Source organism: Schistocerca piceifrons, chromosome 7 (genome assembly GCF_021461385.2).
Source record: "Schistocerca piceifrons isolate TAMUIC-IGC-003096 chromosome 7, iqSchPice1.1, whole genome shotgun sequence".
Classification (NCBI taxonomy): Eukaryota; Metazoa; Arthropoda; class Insecta; order Orthoptera; family Acrididae; genus Schistocerca; species Schistocerca piceifrons.
The window spans coordinates 1,203,742-1,231,571 of record NC_060144.1 but is presented as its reverse complement, the minus strand read 5'-3'; the positions used below and the strand labels follow the sequence as shown (position 1 = coordinate 1,231,571).

Below are 27,830 nucleotides of genomic sequence, written 5' to 3'. Positions count from 1 at the left end.
GTTAGTGCCATTGAGAAACATCTGAATTCCCTAAAATTGAAAGCTGCAGGGCCCAGTAGAATCCCTGTCAGATTCTATACCAAATATTCACCTGAGTTAGCCCCTCTTCTAATTATCTACTGCAGAGTTTTCAAACAAAAATCCATGCCTAGTAGCCAGGAAGAAAGCACAAGTGAGAACCACCTAAGTGAAGGATAGTAGAAGTAATCCACAAAACTTCCGACTAATATCCTTGACATCCATTGATTGTAGAATCTTCAAACATGTTCTGAGCTCAAACATGACATATCTCGAATAGAATGCTAAGCGGCATGGATTTGAAAAATATCAATCATGTGAAATACAAATCACATCTTTCTCACATGACATTCTGAAAGCCATGGATCAGGGCAGCCAAGTAGACCTAGTATTTCTCAGTTTTGTAGGAGAATTTGATTCAATACCATATATATGCTTATTGGAAAAAGTACAGTCATATGAGATATGAAGCGAAATTTGTGACTGGGTTGAGGATTTTCTGGTAGGAAAGATGCAGCATGTTATTTCGGATGGAGAGTTGTCGACAGATGTAGAAAAAAGTGGAAATAATTTTGAGGGTGTTCCTTGGAAGTGTGTTGGGGTCCCTGTTGTTCTTTTTGTATAATGACCTTAGACTTTTCACAGACAGTAATCGATAATGGAGTACTGTCTGAAAAAACTGCACAGATATTCTGTCAGATCTTGATAAGATTTCAGAGTGGTGCAAAGATTGTCAGCTTTCTTTAAATGTTAAAAAATGCTTAAAAAATGAAAAACTATGTATCGTAGGATTACAGTATCACTGAGTTACAATTGGAACTGATCAGCTCAGAAATACCTGGATGTAACATTTTGTGTGGGTATGAAATGATCTCATTGGCTTGGTTGTAGGTAAAGTAGGTGGCAGATTTCAATTTATTGGTGGAATATGAGGGAAATGCAGTCAGTCTACTTAGGAGATTACTTACTAATCACTATGTGACCCATTAGAGAATATTGCTCAGGTTTGTAGAATTTGTACCAAATAGGACTAAATGGGATTTTGAAATTACACAGAGGAGGACAGCATGAGTGGTCACAGGTTTGTTTGATCTGTGGAAGAGTGTCACAGAGATTCTGTAGAAACTGAACTAGCAGGCTCTTGAAGGTAGATACAACTATCCCGGAAAAGATGGTGATGGTAGGAATATAACACAACCCCCTACACATCCCACCTGTAATGATCATGAGGACAAGATTAAACTAATTATAGTGTGCATAGAGGCATTTAAACTGTTGTTCTTGCTGTGCTCCATACATGAATGGTATGGGAAAAGACTCATAAATGGTACAGTTGGAAGTACCCTCTGGAATGCACTTCACAGTGGTCTGCAGAGTATGGATGTAGATATAGAAGTAGATCTCAGTCGCGTGTCATTGATATTATAGTCATAGGATTCTAAATTTCTTCATCTTGTATAGTGCTCAGTTATAATTTCTGTACATTTAAAGCAATGGTGACAACACAACACCCAGTCCCTGAGCAGCAATGCCAATCTTTGCATCAGTTTAAAAATCTTATCACAATCTGGCTTAATATTGTATAGCATTGTTTGGATAGAACTTCATTACAGATCATTGCATCATATGCCAGGTCATTAATATACAGCTTAAATGGCAAGATTCCCAATACACTTCCCTAGGGTATTCATGAAGTCTCTTCCACATCTGTCGATGATTGTCTGTCCAAGATAACATGCTGCATCCTCCCATCAAAGCAATTCTCAATGCAGTCAGACTTTTTTTTACATGTTGTATGATTATACTCTCAGTAATAAGTACTGATGCATTACCACCTTTCAGAAGTCAAGAAATACTGCATAAACCAAATTACTTCATCCTGTAGATTTCAGTTAGATTATTGCTTATTTATTTTTAAGTTTCATGTACCATAGGTCATTTGCATGATAAATCATAATGATGTGAAACGTGTTATTTTACATTCGCACACCACAAAGTATGTTGCAAGTATGGCTACATGCTGAATGTTTGTAAGTTTTTTTAAAGAAAATATGCAGGTGTGAGTTAGTTATTCGTGTCCACCACATTACAGCAGAAGAAAATATTCTAAGGGAAAGAAGGAGTGGTCAAGCAGAAACTTTTTCAGTTTGTTTTCAGCTTTTACTTTGCTACCTGTCAGACATTTTATATCACTGGGTAAGTGATCAGAAATTATAGTTACAGCCTAGCACAGTCCGCCCCGATAGCTGAGTGGTCAGCACAACGGAATGCTGTACCAGGGGGCCCAGGTGTGATTCCCGGCTGGGTCAGAGATTTTCTCTGCTCAGGGACTGGGTGTTGTGTTGTCACCATCACCATCATCATCATCATCATCGACATGTAAGTTGCTGAAGTGACATCAACTCAAAAGACTTGCACGAGGTGACCAGTCTACCTGATGGGACACCTTAGCCACATGACATTTCATTTCATTTCAGCATAGTGCTGTGGCCCGGTGTAATGTTAAGCTCTCTCTATACAGCTTAAATGTTTTCATGGACTTACTTGTTGAAGAATTCTGGTTCTGCTTTCTTGCAGCACCGATGTCTTCTGCTAGCACTGGACGCTTCTCCAAAGATTTCACTGCTAGGAAGGGGAAATTTTCACTCTCTCATTCTCTCTCTCTCTTCTTATTTAAAAAATACGCTACTCTTGGAATATCATTCAATGCACCAGAACATATTTATTTCCACTTTGCACAAAAAAACAACTAAACTTTATGATGTAAGCCCACACATTACCGGACACCCAGATTCAGTTAATTACACATTTTTGAACACATTTAATACATAAGCTTTTATCATGGCTGACTATCCACGTCCAGTCCATGTACTCTCAACAGCAGTTCACCGTCTAATAAACAGTCACTATTTCGAGTCTCTCCATTTGTTTTTTAACAATACAATGCTACATTACTCTTCGCTCATTCTTATGCCCTGCATTAAAATAATGCGTGTTCGAAACGGCTGGAACACGAGTGTCTCCAGACTTTCGTAAAATTCTGGGGGCACTACATATCTCTCCCCTTAGCTCGAACACTTGTATTTTGCGCACAACATATATTTTAATAATTTTTTTTCTTAACACTTATCTTGTTACTTTGTACTACATAAAAACATTAGGTACAAAAACTCTCTTCCATCTCCGTTATTTCATAAAGCTGTTGCTATTTCCAATAGATATATCTACTCTTGCTTCCAGGATTGAGCAAACTAAATCCCTCACCCCCCCCCCCCCCCTTTCTCTCTCTCTCTCTCTCTCTCTCTCTCTCTCTCTCTCTCTCTCTCTCTCTCTTTTTTTTTGTACTGGGGTTTTCTCTTTTTTCTATCCCCTGAGGCAGGACTCGTCTTTTCTATTTAAAAAATTTTAGAATTCAAATTTACCAGGTGAAACTTTCCACTACAATCACAGGTCACTATACCACCCTTTCCTTTGGGTTCCAGTCTATGTAGGGGTTGATACTATGAAAACATCTTCTTCCTCATCCTTGGGTAGGTATGCCCCTTCCATTTATACTAAACTATGGTACAGGTCAATCCCTTTTTGGTGCCCCTGCTCGCTCAGTATAGGTCAGCCTCCTCTGGGTCTGCCTACCTGCCTCTCTTTCTCTCATTTCATCTATATCGGATGTGCCCTCCCTATCTTCTCTAACAATGATTCATAGTCTTGCCTCTTTCGTATTCCTCTGCACACAATTTTATTTAAAATTTCCAGGTAAAATTTCTATGTACCTCTCCTTTCCTCCTCCTGAGTCCTTCAGCCTACCTGCTTAAATTCTTCGCTTGTTCATTGCTTACAGCTCACTTATATAGCCTTCATAACTAAATTTGTTTCGTCAATGGTTGTAACTTTATTTCTTTTCTTTGGGCTATTCGGTCTGCACAATCCTATTATTCATCAGAAACTTATTTGACTTGATACCTCTGGCATAATATCTATTTCTTTTTATCTCCATTCATATTATTTTGTACTACTAAAGCTGTGAACAGAACTTCGTTCCCCCCTTGTTCCTTTAGCTTAAGCTTGAGGAGATGGGCAGTTTTTAATAGCCTCGATTCTCTCTGGGTCTGGTTTAATGCCTTTTACTCCCACAATGTGTCCTAAAAACTTTAATTCCTGCTTTGCAAAGTGAGATTTGCTTAACTTTAGGGTGATACCCTTTTCTTTAAATCGGGGCAAAGTTTATTTCAATGTCCTACAATATTCTTCCCAAGTAGGTGAAATAATCAAGATGTAATCCACATAAATCACTAGTTCTTTCAATAACTCTCATCCAATAGCCTTATCAAGTGCTCTTATAAATACCGATACTGATATATTTAGTCCAAAAGGTAGTATATCAAAGTGGTGAGATTTTCCATCGAACAAAAAAGCAGTTTACTTTTTTGAATCGGGATGTAGCGGGATTTGCCAGTACACAGCCATCAGATCAACAGAGCTAAAATACTGGGCATCCTTAAATTTAGTTAATAATTCATCTATATTAACCAGACAATCTCTTTCAGTTTCAACATGACATTTGAGAGTGTGTGCATCCAGCACCAGTCTCACTTCACCTGTAGCTTTTATCACTACTACTAAGGGATTATTATAGACACTCATACTTCTTTATATTATATCTTCATCAATCATTTTATTAATCTCCTCCATAACTGCTTCTTTAAGACTTATAGATATAGGGTATGGTTTGCAAAAAAACAGAGTCTCATCCTTAATCTTAAATTTGGAAACATTATCGCTCACGGTACCCAGATTCTCTGGAAATACTGAATGGTATTTAGACAAAATTCTCACTAAATCCGTTTGCTTTTCAATATTTAACACTTCAGATTCACTTACCTTTTTGTGAAAGTCATCTTGTGGACATGCAGTATTAGTTAACTCTATCTCAGGAGACAGCTGAGCTGACACGGTTAATTGTAATCTTTGGTGTTCAGATGTTTGATTATATATATTGCTGTCCGTCACAAACGTAATGCAATGTTTATTCTCGGGTTCCCCCACATAAATACAGTTCTCATCAAAATTTAGTTTAACATTGTAATCAGTTAACCAGTCTAAATCAAACAATATGTCTCTGATTATGTCTTCCACTACTAGCAAAGGTTGTTGAAACGTCATATCACTTATATGGCAGTGTGCCAAGGTTTCGTATTTAACAACCTTACTCTTATTTCGTTATACCAACTATGTATACCCCAGTTACTGGTAAAACAGGTAAATTACTTTTAGTTTTTAATGTATGAAAGTATTCCTTAGAAATAAGTGATACTTCACTACCAAAATTGATGAATATGTCTACTTTGTGGTTTTCTATGTCTCCTGTTATAATGGGTTGTGGTGGTGTAGTTATTTTGTCTGCTTCCTCCAGCAGTAGCCACTCCTTGGTAGGTACTTCATGCATAAAGGAAACCTGTACCCTCTTATTTAGGCCTCTCAATGTATTTTGACGACCTGGGCCCCGCTCTGTGTCGAGATCGCTCCACGTTTTCCTCATGGGTAGCAACCATGGGATGATCTCCAAACGTTGGAACTGCATTACCCCCTGTTCCACAGCTGTTGTTGGGCACGAATTCCTGCGTAGTTACTGGACCAAGGTTGGTCGTTAATGGTCCTCGTGAGCAACCCCTCTATTTACATTCCTACTATGTCGGTGGACTCAGGCAAGATTGGATTCATAAGGCTTTGACTGGTTATTATGATTCATATTATTCCTCCTAAAATTCAGATTTTCTTGCGCATGCAAGTTCTCGTTCCTGTCTTTATTGATTCCATCGAGTGCATCTACAAAGAACAACAGTTCCACCACCGTTTTCCACCTACTGCATAGAATATCTTTTCTAGCATAAGTAGGTAGACGTCTTATTAAAATTCTAATCAACCCCTCTTCTTCCATTGGTCGATCTAAATATTTCACCCTTGTCAAATGCCAGTCAAAATACTTGCGCATTGTACCCCAGGCATTACTATAGTATTTAGGATCCCACAAATCTGAGATCAACTTCTCTTGTGCACTTGAAGACCAATATTTTTCCTTAAACTTTCTCTGAAAATCTTCCCAGGATGTGAAGTTTTCAATATTTACTGTGCCCCATTCTGAAGCTTCACCCTCCAAATAACCTACCGCAAACTCTATTTTCTTAGCATCCTCCCAACTTTTAGGTATGGCTTGGTTAAACCATTTTAAGAAATGGGTGGGGTGTACCTCCCCATCTGGTTTGCATTTAGGAAACTGTCTCGAAAAGCCTCAATTTGATCCCCATTGCAAATCAGTTATCATGTCCTTATTTAATGTAATACTTTGGGAAACTGTACCTTTCTCTAGTTTCTACTGCATAAGCTTGAATTCTTTCCTCAACGTTTCTAAGACTCTTTTGGTGTTATCTAAATCAGAAGTTACTATAGGCGAAGAGATATCAGCACTTAGTTTCTCTTCTAACTTTCGTCCTATTATTCTTCTACTTGTTCTTCTAAGCCATTCGAATTTATAAGCACTGCAGTCATTAACTTTTCTTTGAAGTTCTGTTCTATGGTGATTTGACCACTGAAATTTGCGCCTGTACTAGGGGGAGCAACTTGTTTCTGGATATTGGTTTTTAGCAGAGTTAATTCTCGTTCGACCACATCAAATGTAACGTTACATACATTTTTCAAAGAGTCGTATTTTTCATTAAATTGTGTTTCCAAATTACTACATTTACAGTCTACATCATATTCTAATTTTTGATCTAACTCTTTTAGATGAGCTTCATTTCTTTGTTCTAAATCCTTAAATAAAATATTTGTCTGTTCACTCAGGGAATCAGAAAATTCTTTTTCCTATTCTTGCATCTGATTACGAGGGATATTAACTTGAGCCTCTAGTTTTGTGTTTTACAAATCTAACTTAGAGTTTAATTCTGCCTTCAGTTCGTCCTGTTTTGTGTTCTGTGATTCAAACTGTGCTTTGATAAACCTTTGCCTAGATCTGGCCCCTGTTTTTAAATTCCCATAGCCCCAACAAACTCTATGGATTGATGTTCTTTCTCCATTGTGTTTTGTTTTGCCTTTAATCTAGTTATCATTAAAAGTACACTCGCTTATTTCCACAACCCCCACACTTCACAAACAATCAAAGGTCAGTAGTAGCTCACCCGGCGTTGGTGTAACGCGTCGTCAGCACCCGTGTACGGTGGTGTCAGCGTCGATGGACGGTGGCGTTGGCTTAGGTGGATGGTGGCATCGGCGTAGGTAGACGGCGGCATCGGTTTATGTGGACGGCGGCTTTGGCATTGGTGTGATGGGACGTCGGCGTTGGTGTATGGTGGTGTCAGCATTGGTGTATGGCGGCGTCAGCATTTGTAGATTGCGGCGTCGGCGATTTGAGACTAACTGCAGCGTTGTGTGATTTTCTTGATTCCCTTAATCATTTCACCATTTATCAACACAATATTTCTGCATAAGTATCATGGAATCGCTCTTCAGCCTCGCTGTTATCGGTTGCTATGGCAACTCCCAACTGTTTTTTTTCTTTTTCTTATAACTTCTTTAATACTTCCCCTTTTTTCTCAGGTCCTTTCTTTACAGTCGCCACGTTCTTGCAGTGGCCTGGTGTAATGTTAAGCTCTCTCTATACAGCTTAAACATTTTTGTGGACTTGGTTGTTGAAGAATGCTGGTTCTGCTTTCTTGCAGCACCGATGTCTTCTGCTAGCACAGGACGCTTCTCCGAAGATTTCACTGCTAGGAAGGGGAAATTTTCACTCTCTCATTCTCTCTCTCTCTCTTCTTATTTAAAAAATACACTACTCTTGGAATATCATTCAATGCACCAGAACATATTTATTTCCACTTTGTACAAAAAAACAACTAAACTTCATGACATAAGCCCACACATTACCGGGCACCCAGAATAAGTTAATTACACATTTTTTAACATAATTAATACATAAGCTTTTATTGTGGCTGACTATCCACATCCAGTCCACGTACTCTCAACAGCAGTTCAATGTATAGTAAACAGTCACTATTTCAAGTCTCTCCATTTGTTTTTTAACAATACAATGCTACATTACTCTTTGCAGCTGGCCACGGAGTTTCTGGGGCGTATTTGCTTTTCTTGACAGGTTGCGCTGAACACTTGCCAGTGCCGACGAATTATCTCTCCTCCAGTTTCGCTGCACAAACAATAAATGAGTGCAGTATCCCATGCTCATCCTTACGCCCTGCTTTAAAATAACGTGTTTTCAAAACGGATGGAACACAAGTGTCTCCAGACTTTCGTAAAATTCTCGGGGCACTACAGTAGCATACCCCTTTTTGTGCTAAAGACAACTGGCATTGTAATTATGTACATCACTGTTCCTTTCAAACTGCAGTGGATTATTTACAACAAACTTCATGAGGGAATAAATGTACTATGAAGCAGTAGTCAAAATGCCCAACTCCGTAAACAGATATCTACAAGATGATAATGGGTGAGTACCACATATTTTTCTTGCAGTACATATTTCAGCAAAGAATACCTTCTTTCTTAAAGATGAGTTACCCTGAAACATTATTCCATTAGACGTTACTGAATGGCAATATGCAAAACAAATCAAATTACTGATTTATCTCTCCCCATGACTTGAAATGATTCTGTGTGCAAATGTAGTTGAAGTAAGTTGTTTTAGGACTTTCCAAATGTAATGTTAGAAAAGTTGGTATCACATGAATTGGTATTGGATCCATGCTGGTAGGCAGGGAGGAGGTCATTCTCTTTGAGATACTTCATTACATTTGAACTCAGAATATGTTCTAAGATTTTGGATGACAGTTTTGCAGATCACTTCCACTACCCCTCTTGTAGATGTGCTTTATTCCAACTTCTGGACACATTTTTTTCTCAATAGATATATAGTATATTATGGATCAAGGAGAGGCTAAGTCAACCATGAATTCTGTATTATATGTTGTAGGGATTCCATTGAATCCTGGCACATTCTACAATTTCAGTTATTTTAGCTTGTAACTGTTTCTCAATGCCACTGATACTAATATCCAGTGAACTGTATTGTAATGGATTTCTGAGCACTTGAAAAGTGTGAATACAGTAGTTTTGCCTCAACAACAGTAAAAGTTATCATACAATATCTCAAAATCTTTGGTTCTGATTTTTTTTCTGGCAGAGGTACCAGTACAGGGTACAGATGCATTCTGTCACTGATCGAGCATTGCTAATGTCTGCATCACTCATTTTTCAATGGTGTGAGAATTAACCTGGGGCAATGTTTCTTGGTCTTATTTTGTAAAGGAACATTTGAAAGTAAAGTTAGCATTTCTACTTTCATAAAGTTATTTGAGGCTGCTATTACCGTATATTTCAAACATATCACTGCTAAAACATACATAATCTAGGTAAGAGAAGACTGTGAATGTATGTACTTCTTTTTTGAATTTCTCAGTTATGTTGTTTGACTAATGAAAAGTTTTGTAATCACTGAATCTAGGACATTTTTAAGTTTGTGCTGAAAAATAATTATTGATTCTTTTATGTTTGTGTGTTCAATTTTATTATTTTCTATTATTTCAGGTTTTGTATGGTTTTGCTTAAGTCTCATATTTTGTAAGTTTGACATAATAATAAAATAATAATTTGTACTGGAAATACTATATACATATTTTTAGCTATGCATGTAATTTGTTTTTACATTTGTATCTTCTCCTTAGCATAAATGTTCTAGTTGTCCCATATATTTTGTCTTTTGTTTGGTTGGATGGTGAGCAGTATGTGAACCAACTGTGGTCTCATGTAGGTGTGGTAACAAAACAAACATATACAGGATGAAAATTATTCAATAATGACTGCTTCACAAAATTTGCCTAGCTCCTTTACCAATTTCAAAGTTATTTTATTCAAACAAAAGAGTAAGTAAGTTGTATATTTACTAATTGCTAAATACATAAAATTAATATGTATCAGCAGTTTTTCACAAGCAAATTTATCTGAATAAATATTAACCTTTCTTATTATCACACAGGGGCTGCTGAGAAGAGTTCAAAACATGGAGCTGAAGACAAAGCAAATAGTATCATCACTGCCATGAAAGAACGTATGAAGCAGAGAGAACGAGAGAAACCAGAAATATTTGAACTTATCAGGTAGGAGAGACATCTTATTGGAGCACAGAGAATTTCCTTTTGATATAAAAAGTTAATTACATTTTGTTAATCTGGTGTTATAAGTAACTCACAATATTGGCAACAATAAATCATTCTGTAAGTGCCTACTGCAGTTATAATGAAGAAAATTGCTACTTGAAGATATACAGCAACCACCGATTTTTTTATGTAGCCTTATTTGTGCTGAGACATGTTTTGGGTTTTCACTCATCTTCAGTTGGTTTAGTACATATTTTCATCAGTGCCATATTTTTGTTGGCTACATCTTAAATGCTTCAGCTGCCATGTGCAAAGTATGAATTTCTTTAGCTACCACATTCCCCAAGATGTATTTTATTTTAATTAGTACTTAGATGCACTTTCTTTTATTCCGTAGCTTCACTGAATCAGCATCACATTCACCGTGTGCCCAACTTACGTGTTTGTTTACATCAGCAAATACACCCAGAATCAAGCTACAATTTTCTTATACCTTAAAGAAGTGAATTATGTTAATAGGCTTTATATTGATTATGACAATGTTCCATACTCCCCTACCAACCTTAAAAATTGATACTTGCCTCTATGTCACTGAAAAAATGAATGTCATATATCCTAGCGTAACATACAATGTGTATATTGTAAGGAGGTGTGCTAGGGTTTTTTCCCCCAGCTGGAATTTCTTTTCCAGATTAATGCTATAACAATGACTGTGCCAGTAATTAACAGATAGTTATCTAACTAGTGGTGTAGTGACTATCTGGCATCAACAAAATGATAACTAAAATTAGCATGAATGTCACAAAAGTAATATGTCATATTGTACATATAAAAAGTAAAACCACATACTTACAAGAAGAAATGTACTGTAGTAGTGAATCCAGCATTGATTCAGAATTGCTTAATATCTATGCAAATGTGATATATGTCCCAATCTGAGGTATCCCTGGCAATTGTGTCAATGTGCAAATTCCTGCTAGTTGTGACTTCAGCCACTTTGAAGGCATGGTACTCAATAGTACAATTAATTGTATAGAATGTGAACGAAAAAGAATCCTTTTTTGTAAATAATGCTATTACAAAGCTTCAGAATGTACAACATTTTTTGTTTTTGGGATAGTGTGTGGTAAAGAGTATGAACTGGTTTTCTAAACTACCAGTAAAAGCACCAATACAATTGGCCACGTAAAACCACTCTTAATGGCAATCAATTTCAATGTATTTGAATGCCGTACTGTGAGCCATCTTTATAGTTACTGCAAATGAAACCTTTATTTGCTTAAATTGAATGGTTAAATAACTTGAGATCATTGGTATATGAGGTATGAGAGAGACCTCTCCAGCTTGTGAATCTTTGGGGATAGTAGTTTCAGTGACTTTATTTTGCATAGTTTTAATCTGCAAATGGACGGCATTGAAATTTTGTATGATTTATATTGTGTAGTATTATTCTAATCATAAGCTGAAAAGCCATAGTTACAAGTTTCCTAATATTGAATGAAAACAATCAGTATATGAGAATATAATGTAACTGGGTAGATAAAAAGCCTATTCACCAAGCAGTGGTAGAACACACACACACAAAATGTTATAATAAGGCAAGCTTTCAGAACCAGTGGCTCCTTCTTCAGACAGAATTGTTGAAGGGGAGGGAAGAGGGGTGAAGGGAAAGGACTGGAGAGTTCTAGGAGCAGGGATAGATTTCGGAAAAGTGACGCAGAACCACGGCTCAGGGCAGACTTACAGGATGGGATGAGAAGGAAAGACTGATTGTCGGGGACTGCACAGGATAAGCTTAAAGCTCTTAGGTTTTCAAATATCATCTAGTGCAGTCCCCAACAATCAGTCTTTCTGTCCAGTCAGTCTATCTATCCAATTACATTATATTTTCATATAGTAATTGTTTTCATTGAGTATTAGGAAAGTTATAACTGTGGCTTTTTGGCTTATGTTTAGAATTACACTATGCAATATGAATCATACAAAATTTTTAATGCTGTCCATTTACAGATTAAAACTATGCCAAATAATGTTATTGAAACTGCTATCCCCACAGATCCACTAGTTGGAGAGGTCTCTCTCATACTTTGTATATGAATGATACCAAGTGAATTAACTATGCAACTTAAGCAAATAAAGGTTTCATTTGCTGTAACTATAAAAATGGCTCGTGGTACGACATTCAAGTTGGAATTGATTGACATTCACCCTTCTGCCTGAAGAAGGTGCTTGCCTAATTATAACCTTCTTTTATGTATGTGTTCTGCTGCCTGTTGCTGAGTATGTTTTTTATCTATCCAATTACATTATATTTCATAATATTCAGGTTTTCTGTTAAAGCCACTTATGAAGATGAAAGTAAAACAGCACATTTTTTTGTATAAAATTTTTGTTTTAAGTTCTGTACACGAAGAAACAATATATAAGGGAGAAACAATTTTTCTAATGGTTTGAATGCCTTCCTGTTGTAGTTAAAACTGATTATGAGAAAGAAAACAAATATCGTTAATATATACAATATTTGCTTAGAATTATATACATGGAGGAACAGTATATATCGGAGAAACAGTTTGTGTAATGATTCAAAGGACCTGCTATCATAATTAAAACTGAATATGAGAAAAACAACAAAACTACTAATTTTCATGACACAACATAGACTTCTTTTTGGTGGTCCCACCTGAATGTTTATTAGAATATTGTGTAGAAATTTGAAGTAAACTGGTCAAGAAATTTTTGAGATTTTTTTCTAACAATATTCCCCATCTATGCAGGGTGCAAAAAAAGTCAGTTAGCCCAAAATGCAGTGCAATGTTTTGTGGTTGCAGGGGTTTATACAGAGTTGTTTGCTGTACCATAATTATTAAAAATGTCGTCCATTGTTTTCTAGACACTTTACACATTGTTTAAACACTGATATACATATATTGTCACATAACTCCCCATTATTACCAAAAATGTTTCCAAATTATTTTTCAGTGAAATCCCTTAAGTGCTTTAGGTTTAATGGTTTTGTAGCGAAAATATTGTCTTTCAAAAACCTTACATTGAAAAATCAAATCATGTTAGCTCTGGTGATGTTGGAAGCTATTCAGTTTTACCCCGTATTCCTATTCCCTCTTGAAAATCGTCAACCAAAAGTGCACAGATGTGTAATCCATAGTATTGTGGAGAACTGTCTTGCTGCAAAATGAAGTTGTTTCATACAGCTTCAGATACAGGGGCACCATAATTCAGTAATAGCTTCACTTAACATTTCATGACACATCAAAAAAATAAGGGCATATCACTATTTTGCTGCATTCGCTTCATCAGACCAAAGGATTGTTTTTTTTTAAAGTTAGAATCACCTTCACTGTTGCCTACATTCTACTTAAAGAATTCACGTCTTTGATCAGTATCATTCGTGTTTAGGGTCTGTGATAATGTAGACTTATAAGGCTTCAGGTGTAATGTTTTGACTTTCTACTTAAATCTCTGTCAGAAAATTATAGTCCCATAGAAGCTCTTCTTGCAGATTTCTTGAGTGATTGAATGAATGCCTGTGCAACAAGCAGCCACTGCATGGTAAGTCAGCTATAGAATCTGTAACATTGAACCTCTGACTTAATTTGTTGTTAACGTGACTGCATGATTACTGTGTCTGCAGGAACTTTTCAATGAAGGATTGTATTACACCTTCATAATTTTGATAAAATTTCCACCACATCTGTAAAGCAAACACCCGCTGTTCTGTAGACAATTTTTCTCTTCATAATTGTAGTAACACGATTCACGTTTCCGTCGCTCTTCGCATAGTGTGGATCGGGAACTGTCTGCTAGGCATGCCCAATGTGAACTCAACTGGGCACAGCCCTTGCTGCCTGAGTTGTTGTTCCGCTGGCAGAGGGCACGGCCGAATTCTCGTGTGCCCTCTGCTGGACGGAACTTTACTTGCGGCAACTACTGTCCGTGATGCGCCATGCCGATGTGCTCCTCCCACGATCTTTGTGGTGGCTATTGCACTCCTCCTCCTTCGGGGGGCGAAGCCACAGTGATCCACAGTGTCGGAAGGTGGAGCGGTGTGCAGTAGCGATGACCTCCACGTCCATTGGAAGCCTGGAGTCGGGGGGATCTGCCAACCCTCTAGCCGGAACCTTCGAATACGGTTGGAAGTCGTCCCACCACTGGAGCCTGGGACAGAACGGGTGACAAGCCGTCAAACTCCAGATCCTGGTCCACCTCGGAAGGGGCAAGACCCAGTGGCAGGGACGATGGGGAAGGGACGACCACAGGTGAACCTGCCTCCCAAGAAACCGGGCCTGCGAGGGGGGCCTACTCTCGCCGGGGCATCTCGAATGATGGTGTTGCCAGTGCTGGAGCTACTGGAAGTTGCCAAGGCTGAGAACCATCGCAGTGTGGCGAAGTCACAGGTGGGAGGGGTGGTAGCATCCCCTGAGAAAACAACACGGGTGCCGGCAATGGGGAAGCCGGCACCCGAGGGGTCAGAGGGTGGGTGCCCAAACGTCAACGTAGCTGATTTTGGTGACAACGTACCTTCCGGTCCCCCGCCTGCAAGGTATAGAGCCGGTGGCCATTGTGGCGCAGGACCACCACCGGTATCCAATGTGGTTTGCGACCAAACCCACGTGCCCAGACCGACATACCTGGTGGAAAGCTGAGTACCCTGTTTTGTGAAGACTGGCGAGGACCAGGCCAGAGGAGGTGCAGCAGAGTCCTAGGTTGGCGCCCGTGGAGGAACTCTGCGGGGCTGCGTTCTCCCATCAGTGTGGTCAAGTATGCCATCAGGAAAAACGTCAACGCCTCTCTGCAGGAAATTTGTGCACATACTTTTTCGGCTGGATCTTAAATGTGTGCACCATGCACTTGGCTTCCCCATTCAATTGTGGAAGAAAGGGGGGAGAGCAAATGTGCCAAATAACAAAGTGCCTACAAAAATCCTGGAAGGTCTGCGAAATAAACTGAGGTCCATTGTCCGATACCAGGGTGACTGGAAGACCTTCCAAGAAAAGATTTTTGCTAGAGCCTGGATTGCAACTTCTGAAGTGGTTGAGGAGCAGTGAACCACATATGGGAATTGGGAATAAGCATCAATGACAATGAGTCAAAAGCCATTGAGAAACGGGCCCGCAAAATCTACGTGAACATGTTCCCATGCCTGGGTTGCAGGTGGCCATGAAGAGAACGCTGACCTGGGAGACACCTGTTGTCTCACACATTAGGAACAGGCGGCCACCAAGTGCTCAATTTCTCTGTCAATACCAGGCTAGTACACATGTCTGCGAGCCAAGGTTTTAGTACGAGAAACACCTCAGTGCCCCTCATGTAATAACGTGAGGACCTCCCTTCACAAACTTGCAGTAACAACCACGCGAGGAGCTGTATCATCAGTAGCCAGAAGGAGAACTCTATCCAAGACTGAGAGGTGGTCTCGTAGAACAAAATAATTACGAAGAGGGTCCGAGGCCCGGCCTAGAGTTTGGGACGACCACCCCTGCTGAAAGAGGCGAACTACTAGCCGAAGAACCGGGTCAGCTGCCATTTCCCTGGTGACGCGAGAGCTAGTGATCGGGAAGCCATCAACTGCATGGCGGGATGCCACATCCAAATGAAAACACATAATCTCCTCCTGATCGAACTGAGGATCCAGGCCCACCGGAAGACAGGAAAGAGCGTCGGCGTTGGCATGCTGTCCAGTAGGGTAAAAATGAATATCATAATGGTACTTAGAGAGGAACAAGGCCCATCACTGCAGTCTGTGGGCTACCCTATCTGGAATCTGAGAGGCGGAGCCAAATAACGATATTAATGGCTTATAGTCAGTGATTAACTGAAACTTCATGCCTGATTAACTGAAACTTCGTGCCATACAAGAAAGGGTGAAACTTGGTAACAGCGTAGACAGTGGCCAAAGCCTGTTTTTCCACCTGGGAGTAATGGGCCTGCGTGGGACTAAGAGTTTCAGACGCAAACGCCAGGAAACTGCTGCGCCCGTATCTACTTGCAGTCGTAATTGGCGCGACCGAACCGACACCTCGATAAAGAGTTTGTGTGCCGATGTGTCGTTAGCCTGGCCAGATGAAACTTCCTGAATGTCAATGTCCATGTCCTCTGTACCTGCTTCCTTCCATTCTTTTGAGGCTGAGTGGCAAACTTTAGCAATGTGGCCTTTTTTATTACATTTGCGACAAACGGCCCAACGCTGGGGGCACTCTGACTGATCATGATGTATATAGCACTTGTTTCATGGTGGCCATGAGCTCTGTCTGCTGCTCACCTAAAACCCGCACTAAATCCTCCATGCCGTGGATAAGCTGCGTAACCAGAACAATGATGCAACATGTGAAGGAACGACCCTACTTGTCGCCAATTGTGTAGTAACACGATACATGTTTCCGTCGCACTTCACATAGTGTAGACCAGGAACTGTCTGCTAGGCATGCCCAATGTGAACTCAACTGGGCACGGCCCATGCTACCTGAGTTGTTGTTGTTCCACTGGCAGAGGGCACGGCCTAATTCTCATATGCCCTTTGGTGGACGGAACTTTACTTGCCGCAACTACTGTCCGTGATGCGCCGTGTCGATTTGTGCCTCCGGCAATCTTTCTGGTGGCTACTGCAATAATTATCACAGTTCCTGCTTGCAGTGAATGCACAAATTATGTCATGGATACAATATTCACTTGTGAAATAACAGACCAGTTCTGCCATCACTCTTTTAAGAAATTTTTCTGTGCATAGGTTCTGCGATTTTTCAATGTGAAGGGTGTTACTTAACTACTTGGCTAAAATTTCACCATCGACAAAAGTGGCCAGTTGTTAACTGCCTTAACCTTTCTTCTAGTGTAGATTACCTTCGTAACAGTCACATTAATGCAGTTGTAATTCTACTAATTAAGTAAGCATTTATGTTATTGTTAACACAGTCACTTTTATATCATAAATTTAAAAGTAAGTCTACTTTTAAAATAAGCTGCCACTTCTCACTGAAGTACATATGTTATACATTAATCAAGGAATATAAAACTATTATTTATTTCAGTTATACAGAGGCATGTATCAACTTTTAAGCTTCCAATGTTAAATCTGTAAAAACAATTGACTTCAGAAGTAATTTCCGAATGGTATAAGAAAATTGTAACTTGACTTCAGATGTATTTACCAATTTTAAGACACACACAAGTCAGCTGTACTGCAAATTCTGGATTGCATCAGTACATCACTGCAGTTGAAAATTTATGTGCTACACATATAAATGTGAAACAAGGAGCTATAGTTACAGAATAAAAGTAGGTGCACCTACAATTAGTTAAGTGTAAATATGCAACTTGGGAAATGAGGTAGCTAAAAAATCTTGATTTGGCACAGTGCAGCTGCAATTTTAGTCAATGCAGTCAACAAAGACATGGTATTAATGAAGATATAAATGCATTATACCAATTTATGGTGATGGGCAAAAGCTCAAAACATGTTGTGGTGTAAATAAAGCTCTATAAAGAAAATGGCTTGCTGCTATATTTGTACAAGTTATTAATTCAAACCATGTACCTCAACCAACATTGTCACAGGAAAAAAGTATGCTGGAGAAAATATCTCACATATATGAACAGCAACTGTCATTAAGCTTGGAATCATTGCCCAGTTAAAAGCTCCGTTTATCAACACTTACTGGGTATATTATATCTATGGCTCAGATTTTAGGTACACAAAACAACTACTGTTTCAATTGAATTGTATTCTCGAGGAAGGAAAGACAAATTTCAATGTTTTTGATGTTTAGAATGCATTGATATAACAACAGGATACAGAGAGATAGAATATATCTTATTGGTTTTCAGAGTCCTTATTTTTATCAAAAGCAACATCCCCTTGAGAAAACTGTAAAATTACGAGGAGAGGGAATGACTGGTTAGTATTCACAAGTATCTCAAGTAGTGTAATTCCAGTTTTCTGTTAGATACATTTAAAAGTACAGAGAGGAAAAAAAGTCCTGACTTTTGTAAATGAAAGCAAGCGGGGTAGGTTTTTGAAGGAAGGGCAAGTCTCTCAGACCCCGGGTTGCGAGAACAAGGGCAGACATAGATCTTTGTTTCCCCTTGTCCTCACAGCGGGTGGGTTCTTCTCAATCTACAGGTCCAAATAAACTGCCCATTTCCTCATTTTCTTCCAAAGGAAGCCACTAACAGTTCCAAAACTTACAAATTTTCTATTTTTAAATTTGTCTGTTGGAAGTATTGAAATGTTGTCTCCAGAGGTAAATACTGGCTAGTCATTCTGCCACTTAATAGTTTTACAGAATATTTGTTTTATGCTTCATATTTTCTTGCTTATGCTGCATAGAATAAACCCTTGTATCCAGTAATGTTGACTGTGAGAAACTGTTGACAGAAATTTGAAATCATTGTGATATGATATTTTACTAACACGAGTGTAAGTGACAAGATGTCTGCAACGCCACAACTTAAGTCATTGTGGCACTATAATTTATTAATATGTGTGTGAGTTATACAAGATGGCTACGTAGTACTAAGAGCCATAGCAGTATATACAGGGTTCCCATTTATCTTGACCACACTAAGTAACTGTTTGTCCAGATGAAAATTACAAAATGTTTCATGCAAGTGTTATTTAGCCATCAGCGGGACATCAATTGGCATGATTGCCTTCATTGTAGCTTTGTTTTTTACAAAGATATGAACAGCGGTATGACTTTTCTAAATGGAACCAAATATTTTTTATTTGGTAATTCATTTCCTCTCCTAAAGACCTATTCAAATATGTATCACAGTGTACCATTCACTGAAACGCTTTGTTATTAATTACATAACACAACATTGACTTTGAGCCCGTGATCAAAAACTCGTCCACTTGCTGGAGTTGTCAGAAAACTAATGAAAACCAAGTGGAAATGTAACACAAAACTGACTTTGACTCTCCTGTACCATTACCCAGGAGTAGAACATTCAAACATTCAAAAGTACTCAAAATGGTGACCCTGGACACCGATACACTGGTGCACTTGTTGAATGAAAGAATTATTTACTGCTTCCAGTGTTGCCTGCTGAAGAGAATTACAAGCAAGCATGTTACATTCCTGCATGTCCTCTGGAGTTGTTGGAATATCACGATAGACAACGTCTTTAATGCATCCCCAAACAAAAAGTCCAGAGGATTTAAATCAGGAGACTTAGCAGGCCAAGTAACTGTTCCTCCTTGACCAATCCATCTGGCATGATACCTTCAGTTCAGAACCCGATGTGCGTGCAAGGCATAATGTGCTGGACATTCATCGTGTTGCTACCACATAAGCATTTTGATTCTTAGCAGCACTTCATTCAGAAGAGGGGGAAGAATTAATCTGGGGAAGTTGGCATACGCTGTGCCATTTAGACTACCATTCATGAAATAAGGGCCAGTAATTGTAGTACCAAGCATCCCCCACCAGATGTTAACTCTCCATTGACACTGATGTTGCACCTGTCAAAGCCATCGTGGGTTGTTGCTGGACCAATAATGCATGTGTCTCATATTTACCTGTCCTTTGTTTGAGAAGGAACATTCATCAGTAAATAGGACATTGGAGAAGAAGTTCGGGTTGGCGAGGATTTGCTGCTGTGCCCACTGACAGAACCGTACAGGACTCTGGAAATAATTCCCATGTAATTCTTTATGTAGGTATACATGGTAAGGATGGAACCAGTGACATGTAAGAACACATACACTGGTTTTAGGAATTCGAATATCGTGTTCAATCTGTTGTGTGATCACATGTGGATTCATAGCAATGGAAGGGAGAACAGTAACTTTGGCAGCTTCATCTCTGAGAGTGCTGTGACGATTGCAATGTTGTGGATTGAAACTTCCCATCTCATGAAGCGTCGCAACAAGATGAGTAAACATGTGTCTGGAAGGTGGGTTCTCGTCTGGATATTGCTCTCTGTACAGTCCCACTCCCTGCGTAGCATTTCGCCTACCTTAAAAAAAAACAACAATAAAAGAAAAATTATGTCGATGCAGTTTGTAGGAAGGACAGCCTTTACTGTATGCCTACTCTACACAACAGTATTTAAAAGGACTAAACTACTGTTCTAAATGTACCCGTACATAAGAAAACAGCATTGCAATTTCTGTTCTGCTAACTTACATTCCCCATAGATGAGCAGCATTTCTACCTTTTCTTCTCTCACAACTCTTCAACTGATGATGGTTGACAGAATGATGGGTGTGCATTTTACTTATGTTTACATTTGTCTTCTATCAATGTCAGCACACACGTGTTCCATTACCCGAGTACCTGCGCTAAGCTCTGGGAGTGTCAACATCAGTGTTGTGTTATGTAATTAATAATGTTGTGTTTCAGTGAATGGTACACTGTGATACATTTTTGAATAGGTCTTAAGGAGAGGAAATTAATTACCGAATAAAAAATACAGGGTTCCATTGAAAAAAGTCATACCGCTGTTCATATCTTTGTAAAAAACAAAGCTACAATGAAGGCAGTCATGCCGATTGATGTCCCCCTGATGGCTAAAGAACATTTACTTGAAACATTTTGTAATTTGCATCTGGATGGTCAAGATAAAAGGGACACCCTGTATATTGTTTTGTGTGGATGAAATTTAACAATATATCAGTCCACCTTCAATTTTTATGAACTTTCTAATATCATAATTGTTACAAATCTATATAGGCATATGTGTAATTCTTAGAAACAAATAAGAAAAAAAAAGAAAAAATCACTGGAAAATGCCCAAAACAGCTACAAATTTCCTCTGATGTTGAAAAAGAAGTACAGCACAATACTCTGCTTTATCACTGTACTGTGCCACTTTGTTTTGGCTCCTCTAGTGGCGTGCTACTGTTCTATGGTACAGGGATGTGTGCCAGGACTGCACACATGAACCTGGAACCTGCATATAATGCAATATTAACTACGTAACCACCCCAGGTCCATACCCCCCCCCCCCCCCCAAAGAAAAAAAAAAAGGTAATTAAAACTTTATGACGACCCATCATATTAATTTACACACAACAACAATAAAGAAAGCAAACCTTCATCAGTCACAAACCTATTTATTTAATATGCATATAAAATGTACAGGTTATATTCAAATAAAAAAAGAATATATATGAAAATACAAAATATATAAAACAACAAACTATATGAAAAAGCAGCTACACCTGAGCCTCCATGTACTACCACTTTTTCGGTAGTATGCAAGAAATTAGGGCAGTGCCCAGTGAAGGCTGTCAGTGGCCAGTCTTCAACTATATATTTAACCATTTCTATAGAAGCTCCACAATTGCACTTGGCAGAGGCTATTTTCTCCCAATCTGCACAATGAGTCAGCACATCTACCACCATTTGTTCGATGCTGTACTAGTTCTCATTAGTAATAGAATACTACACATGAACTAGTACAACCTGCACTAGTCAGTCATTGAGATCCCCTAACACGCAGTAGGTTTTGATAGTGTTTAAATAAGTGTGTTAAACAATAATGCACTTGAATCATTACATGTCAAATCGAGACAGGTGCCAACCTGACCTCCTTCGATTTTCATAAAATTTGATGTGTTCATTACATGTGATGAGAATGAAAAACATCATATTACAGAATTTTAGCACAAGTAAAACAAGATTAATGGCAACTTGAAGTTCTGAAACTGTGTGGAAAATTTGACAAACACTGTTGGCAGAAATGACTGTAACATCTGTTCTGATAAAGATAGAACGTGAAACAGGTAACTAAAACAAGCTTTTCAATGATAGGTAATTTTCACATATTTGAAAAACGTACACAATTAAGGTTAGTGACCTTGGCCTTTGACCTTGAATATAGTGAAGTGTGTCACTTTCAAAATTGATGAAAAAAATATATTTTGTTCTTCATGTTACATTATACAACACAATAAAAAATCAAACTGAGATGACAATGGGATTTGGAGGTATAAATTAATATGTACAGCAATATGTTGCATTAATGCAATATAAATTGTATTCAGACTCTAACAACATCACACAAAGCACTGAAAAACACGTTTATTGTTAAAAAGGTGGTGTTATAACATAGCACAATAACTTACTACAGTCAACAGGCCAATAGCAAGCATTTATATTGTGCAAGGTCACACAATATAACGTCTGACCTTCAGTTATGCAAAATATGATACAGCCATCACAGCCGAACACAGGGAGGCATGGTAAACAGGTTAAGATTTACAGATACAAATATGACAAATGTATCATGTAGACTTACTATGTTTCAGTACTGGGAAACAACATATAACACTGTTTGTTCATCTTTTTGTGAAAGGAAATACATTCACCCTGTTGTTGTTTTCACATTAACCTTTTTAATAATGTCCATGCCCACAGTTAAGATGTCAGGTTTCCCAGGGTACACATATGAAGGTGAAGGCCCATGAAGATTAGGAAGCTAATTGAAACCTCATTGGTATATTCATTAACCTTCAAAACACAGCCAAGCAATCAGTTACATCCATACATGCACTCAACAAATGAGTTTCATTGGTTCCTAGTTAAAGATTCATTTGTGATTGGAGAAAACTTTCATTTCAATATTGTAATGGCCAGCGAGACTAACACAATGAAACTTGTGTCTACCTGCAGTTGTGTAAATTTGTGAAAACTGCTCTTGAAGGAAAGATTCTTCTTCATTGTACCCACTGTTACTTGTATATTGAAAGTGACACACTACAATGTTCTTGGAGCACTACTCAAACGACTGTCTGGGTGTCATTATCTGAGAGTTGTAGATGCAGTGCTGACTGGCATGGGCAGAAACTCTCTTGACAATACCAGCAAAAGGTTCTTTGCAATGTGATGTAGCAAAGAAATGTCACTCTGCAGAGACATTGAAATCAATCTAATGAAAGATCCAAATTCATATTAAAACCTTTGAATGCTCCAACATTTTGGAAGAAGTGTCAGAATTTGCATCTTCTCACTGCTTGTGGTCTTGGTATTGAATTTCTCTTTCAGTTGCATTATCATTTCAGATTCAACATTTGTTTCATAATCTGCATTTTCTTCCACACTTGGTATTTATTTACTTCAGAATACCTCAGACACTTACTTGAACGTTATTTGTGCATATATTTTCTCTCCCAGTATGTTCTTTTTCACTGGAGACTTGCCAAGAGATACAACACTATCATTTAATGCATCTAAAGCTATTTTTGGGGCTATAGATGCATCTGACCCATGTAAGGTGCTATGTGGGTTTGTGGATTCCATTTGTTTCAATGTATTTGGGTCAGCCACAGGCCTTTGTCCCTCAGTTAGTTTGTTTCTACATTTGTTTATGTATTTTGTACTCTGTCGTTCTGCCACTGATCATGTAAACCATCAACATTTGCACTTTACATAGATTTTTCTTAAATCTGTTGTGTCCATTTTTTTCTGAATTGATTACAGTATTACATGATCTTCTCAAACTCCAGCTTCAAGGTAGATTTGTGTAATTTCAACACACAACACCTTTTGCAGCAACTATCTGTGTAGCAGCCACACTGCCATCCAATATTTGATAGCTTGATATTGGCCTACCTACATTGTTACCATGGTGTGCATTGCTATAGCAATGCCTTTTCAACAAAAAACAGGTCACGTGTCATATTTTGGAGTCTGAATGCAATTTATTTTGCATTAATACAACACATTGCTGAACCTATTAATTAGTCTCCTAATTCCATTGTCATCCCAACTTTATTTTTTAATATGTTGTATAGTGAAACATGAAGAAGCAAATAATTTTTTTTATCAATTCTAAAGGTGATGTATTTGAGGTATTCAAGGTCAAAGATCATACCTTAATTGTGTCAATTCTTTGAATATGTCAAAATTTCATATTATTGAAAAGCTCGTTTCAAGGCCTTTCCAAAATTATGTGGTCCACTGTTCTATTTTTATTAGAACAGAAGCTACATCCGTTTTTTGTCAGCAATGTTTGCCAAATTTTCCACACATTTTTAAAACCTCGAGTGACCATTACTCTTGCCTCACTTGTGTAAAAATTCTGTAATTTGGTACTTTTCATTCTCTTGTCATGTGCAATGAACACATCAAATTTTATGGAATTTGAAGAGGGTCAGATTGAAAATTGCACTTTTCTGTATTTATTTGGCATGAAATGACTCACTTGTGCATTTCTTTTTTAGAAACTGGCTCTTTTTTTAATGTTTGGAAACTGCTAAAGTCATTCCATTTTTCAAAAGGATGTAAAATATAACACAGACAATTATGAGTACATCAATATCTCCTCCAGTAATTATGTATAAAAAACTAACACCCTCCTTAGTTACAATGGTATACTGTCTGGGTCACAGCATGAATTCAAAGGGTAAGATCAATGTAACAGTAACATATGAATGCCTCTATAGTACACTAAATCTGATGGAGAGTTAATAGTTTATGATAAGAACAAATTTTTAGACTTGTTAAAAGATTTTGACATTTTTGGTCACAAAAGCCTTCTTGCTAAGATTGAACATTAAGACATGCGAGTCCTCTCCAACAAGTGTACCAATTCTTTCCTTGGTAATCAGAGGCTTATTTTTGAAACCCCTGAAAAAAGACATTCATGGCTTGATGCCCCTTATAAATATGATAAGGAAAGTTCTGGGTGTGTGCTTCCACCTTGGTGATGGCTCCATCCACAGCCCTGTTCCTTTTACACCCAATAACCACCAGTGGTGCCTGCAGTTTTGATATCTGCCATTCCTTCCACACCAAAAATATGTTCCCATATACCCGGGCCAACTGTGGGTGGCGTATCTGTTGTGCTGAGGTCTGTCTTGCTCAGTATGCTGAAGGTCTCATGAGGACCTTCACAGACAGGCACTACCCTCCCCCAACCTAGTAATATGCAAACACCCCTACTCCTCCCACCATTCCCAAGAATCAGCTACAAAGGGGCCCCCATCGTGCCACCCAGTATCGCTCTGGACTGGAACAACTCAACCATATTTTTTGCCAGGGCTTTCATTATTTATCATCTTGTCTGGAAATGTAGGAGAACCTACCCAAGATTCTTCCCACCACTCCTAAAGTGGTATTCTGTCACCTACCCAACCTACCTTTTCCATCCCTGTGTTAACTGCTCCATCCCTGTTCCACTGCCAGATCCAGTCCCTTGCCACAAGGATCACATCCCTATGGAGAACCAAGGTGCAGGACCTGCCCAGTCCACCCACCCAGCACTTCCTATTCCAATCTTGTCACGAACTTGCTGCCAAACAGTGGCTTAGAATGAAGTTGTATGCAGCTGAAAATAACATGCTTGATTTCAGTGGCTGCTTCACAACCTGCACCATCTGGATCCTCACATCCACCATCAGATTTTCTGAACTACACAGATTGGAGTTATCCTTGCAACACCTTCACTCCCATAATGCTCTTTGCCTCAGTCTCCATTAACCCACTATCACCACAGCCCCTATGCAACAGCTTCCCCATCCTCAGTTCTGTCACCTGCTCCCAATCCAGTCTTCATGTCACCTGCATCAATTGCCACATCTCACTGTCACCAGTCTCAATGTGTCATTTGCCTAGCTTGTGCAGCTGCCACCCCTCCTTCCCACATTTATAGCTAACAAACCTACTGTCTCCTTCCAAGACACTAGGAACCCACCTCCAAACCCTCTTCATGCCTCCCACATCTCTCCTCCACCCACCCCACTTGAAACAAGCCCTTTCCTACCTTAAACCACCCACTGAAATGCAATCCAGGCGTTATGTGTCCAGCCAGCACAATGGAGGGGCAGGTGTGTGTGTGTGTGTGTGTGTGTGTGTGTGTGTGTGTGTGTGTGTTTTGTGTGTGTGTGTGTGTTTTGCATGCTTGACAAAGGATGTGATTGGATATCACTTAGGTTATCTACATGAAGAATGTTGTCTACTTCTGTTCTGGCAAGCTCTTTTAATAGGAGCTTGAAGTGCTTTTTGTTTTGTACATTCTGCTGCTGAAATGTGTTTTGCTTCAATTGATGAGTAACTATTATACTTGGAATACCAGCTAACAGAATAATGTGTGCACTTTTATTCTTCCTGTCTTTTTAGATGTTGTGCATCGACATAAAAGAACTTGCTTGTATGAATAGTGTCATCTCCTTCTTCTTTCTTCTTATAGAAAAAAAAAAACAAATTCTTCTAACCTTGTAAGTATCTCAGAGCTCTTTTGACATTTTGGTAATTCCTTTTCCTTGGATCTTTTGTGAATCAATTCTCATAACTGAATGTGAATGCAAGATACGGTTTGGTTTTACATGACAAAAAAGTCTTTGTATGGCTTCACAGTAAGAAGAGTAATGTGTCAAGCTTCTTGATTTTCTTTACTTGTCTTCCCCTGTGCAACTAAAGCAGTTTTCATAGCATTGCAGTCAGTCTTCTTGAATTTTTCCAGCACTTTTTTGACATACTGTCTTCAGTATGTGTGTCCATAGGTACACAAATTTTCTGCTGAGAGTGTAAATTATTAGGAAGTCCCTCAAAATTTTCTTGATCTTTGAAATACAACTTATGCCTGGATGATGTAACTTCTTGTACCACTCTTGTTTTTCTTCTTCTTTCAGTAATGATTGTGTTCTCTCTTAAGTGTTCACTTTATACAAACCATTTCTCGTTTATGGTCTTTTTAAGTTGAGTATTCTGTCTTTATATTTTTGAATAGAATGTGTATGAAACACAACTGTGTACCCACTTTCAGTGATAGCATTCATATACAACAGATGTCTACTCAGTCCAGGAACATACATAACATCCTTGAGAATACAGTTTTCATCCAGAAAAATTCCTGTTGCAACTATCTTCATTAATCCACCTTGTTTGGCAACTTTCACAGAACCATCACAGTCTTTCATATTTTTTATCTGTTATAACATCAAGTTTAACACATATATTTCAGAACGACACAACACATATAAGTCACAGAGTAAGTTGACAAGCAAGACATGTGTACACGTTAGCATTAGAATGATCACTGAGTCCCAGTCTAGCGGCCGCTGCTCAGCTGGCCGCTTAGGTGGCGCAGCTGCTGCATGGCTGGCAGACAGCGCTGCACGTAGAGGACACGCGTAATTGAGCGGCGGCGCTTTGAATGATTGGCGAGTCACAACACTTTTCCCCCCTTTGAAATTGTTTCACTGGTCTTGATGGAGGTGTCCTGGAGATGGCTAACATCCATAGGCATTGTTTGACTCGCCGTAAAGTCTCGAGGAGGAGGCTTCCCGTACGGATGGAAGTGTCCCCGATGATAACGGGTCGAGATGACAGGAGACGTAGGGGTCGAATCTGCTGGGGCCCCAGGCACCAATCTGCCCGTTGCGGCAAGTCCAGTTGATATGATAGGAGACATGGGCGATGTGTCGGCGTCCGTTGGAGGAGGAGGCGAGCAGATTTGCTCTGACAGAGGATGGTCATCCGGTTCCTGCATGGGCACGTCTCCTGGTGGCGTCCGTTCTTGTGCTGGCATCGTGATGATGGTGAGAGGGCTGCATTGTGAGTATTGAGAGATGCCAAGATCCCGAGCATCAGGTAGAGCCAAAGGTGGTGTAGCGGCATTTGGAACAGGCGTTGCTGGCACACGAGGCTGAAGCTGGTTCAAATGACGCACTGCAACACTTGTGTCTGT

General features: G+C 38.9%; 1 protein-coding gene across 1 annotated transcript in view; it reads left to right on the top strand.

Moving 5' to 3' along the window:
• LOC124805294 (protein unc-13 homolog B) overlaps window positions 1-27,830 on the top strand; it is a 473,759-nt gene that overhangs the window by 52,316 nt on the left and 393,613 nt on the right. Inside the window, exon 4 of the mRNA XM_047265806.1 lies at window positions 10,058-10,178. Within this exon, the coding sequence (XP_047121762.1) occupies window positions 10,058-10,178 (121 nt within the window). The remainder of the gene's footprint in view (window positions 1-10,057; window positions 10,179-27,830) is intronic.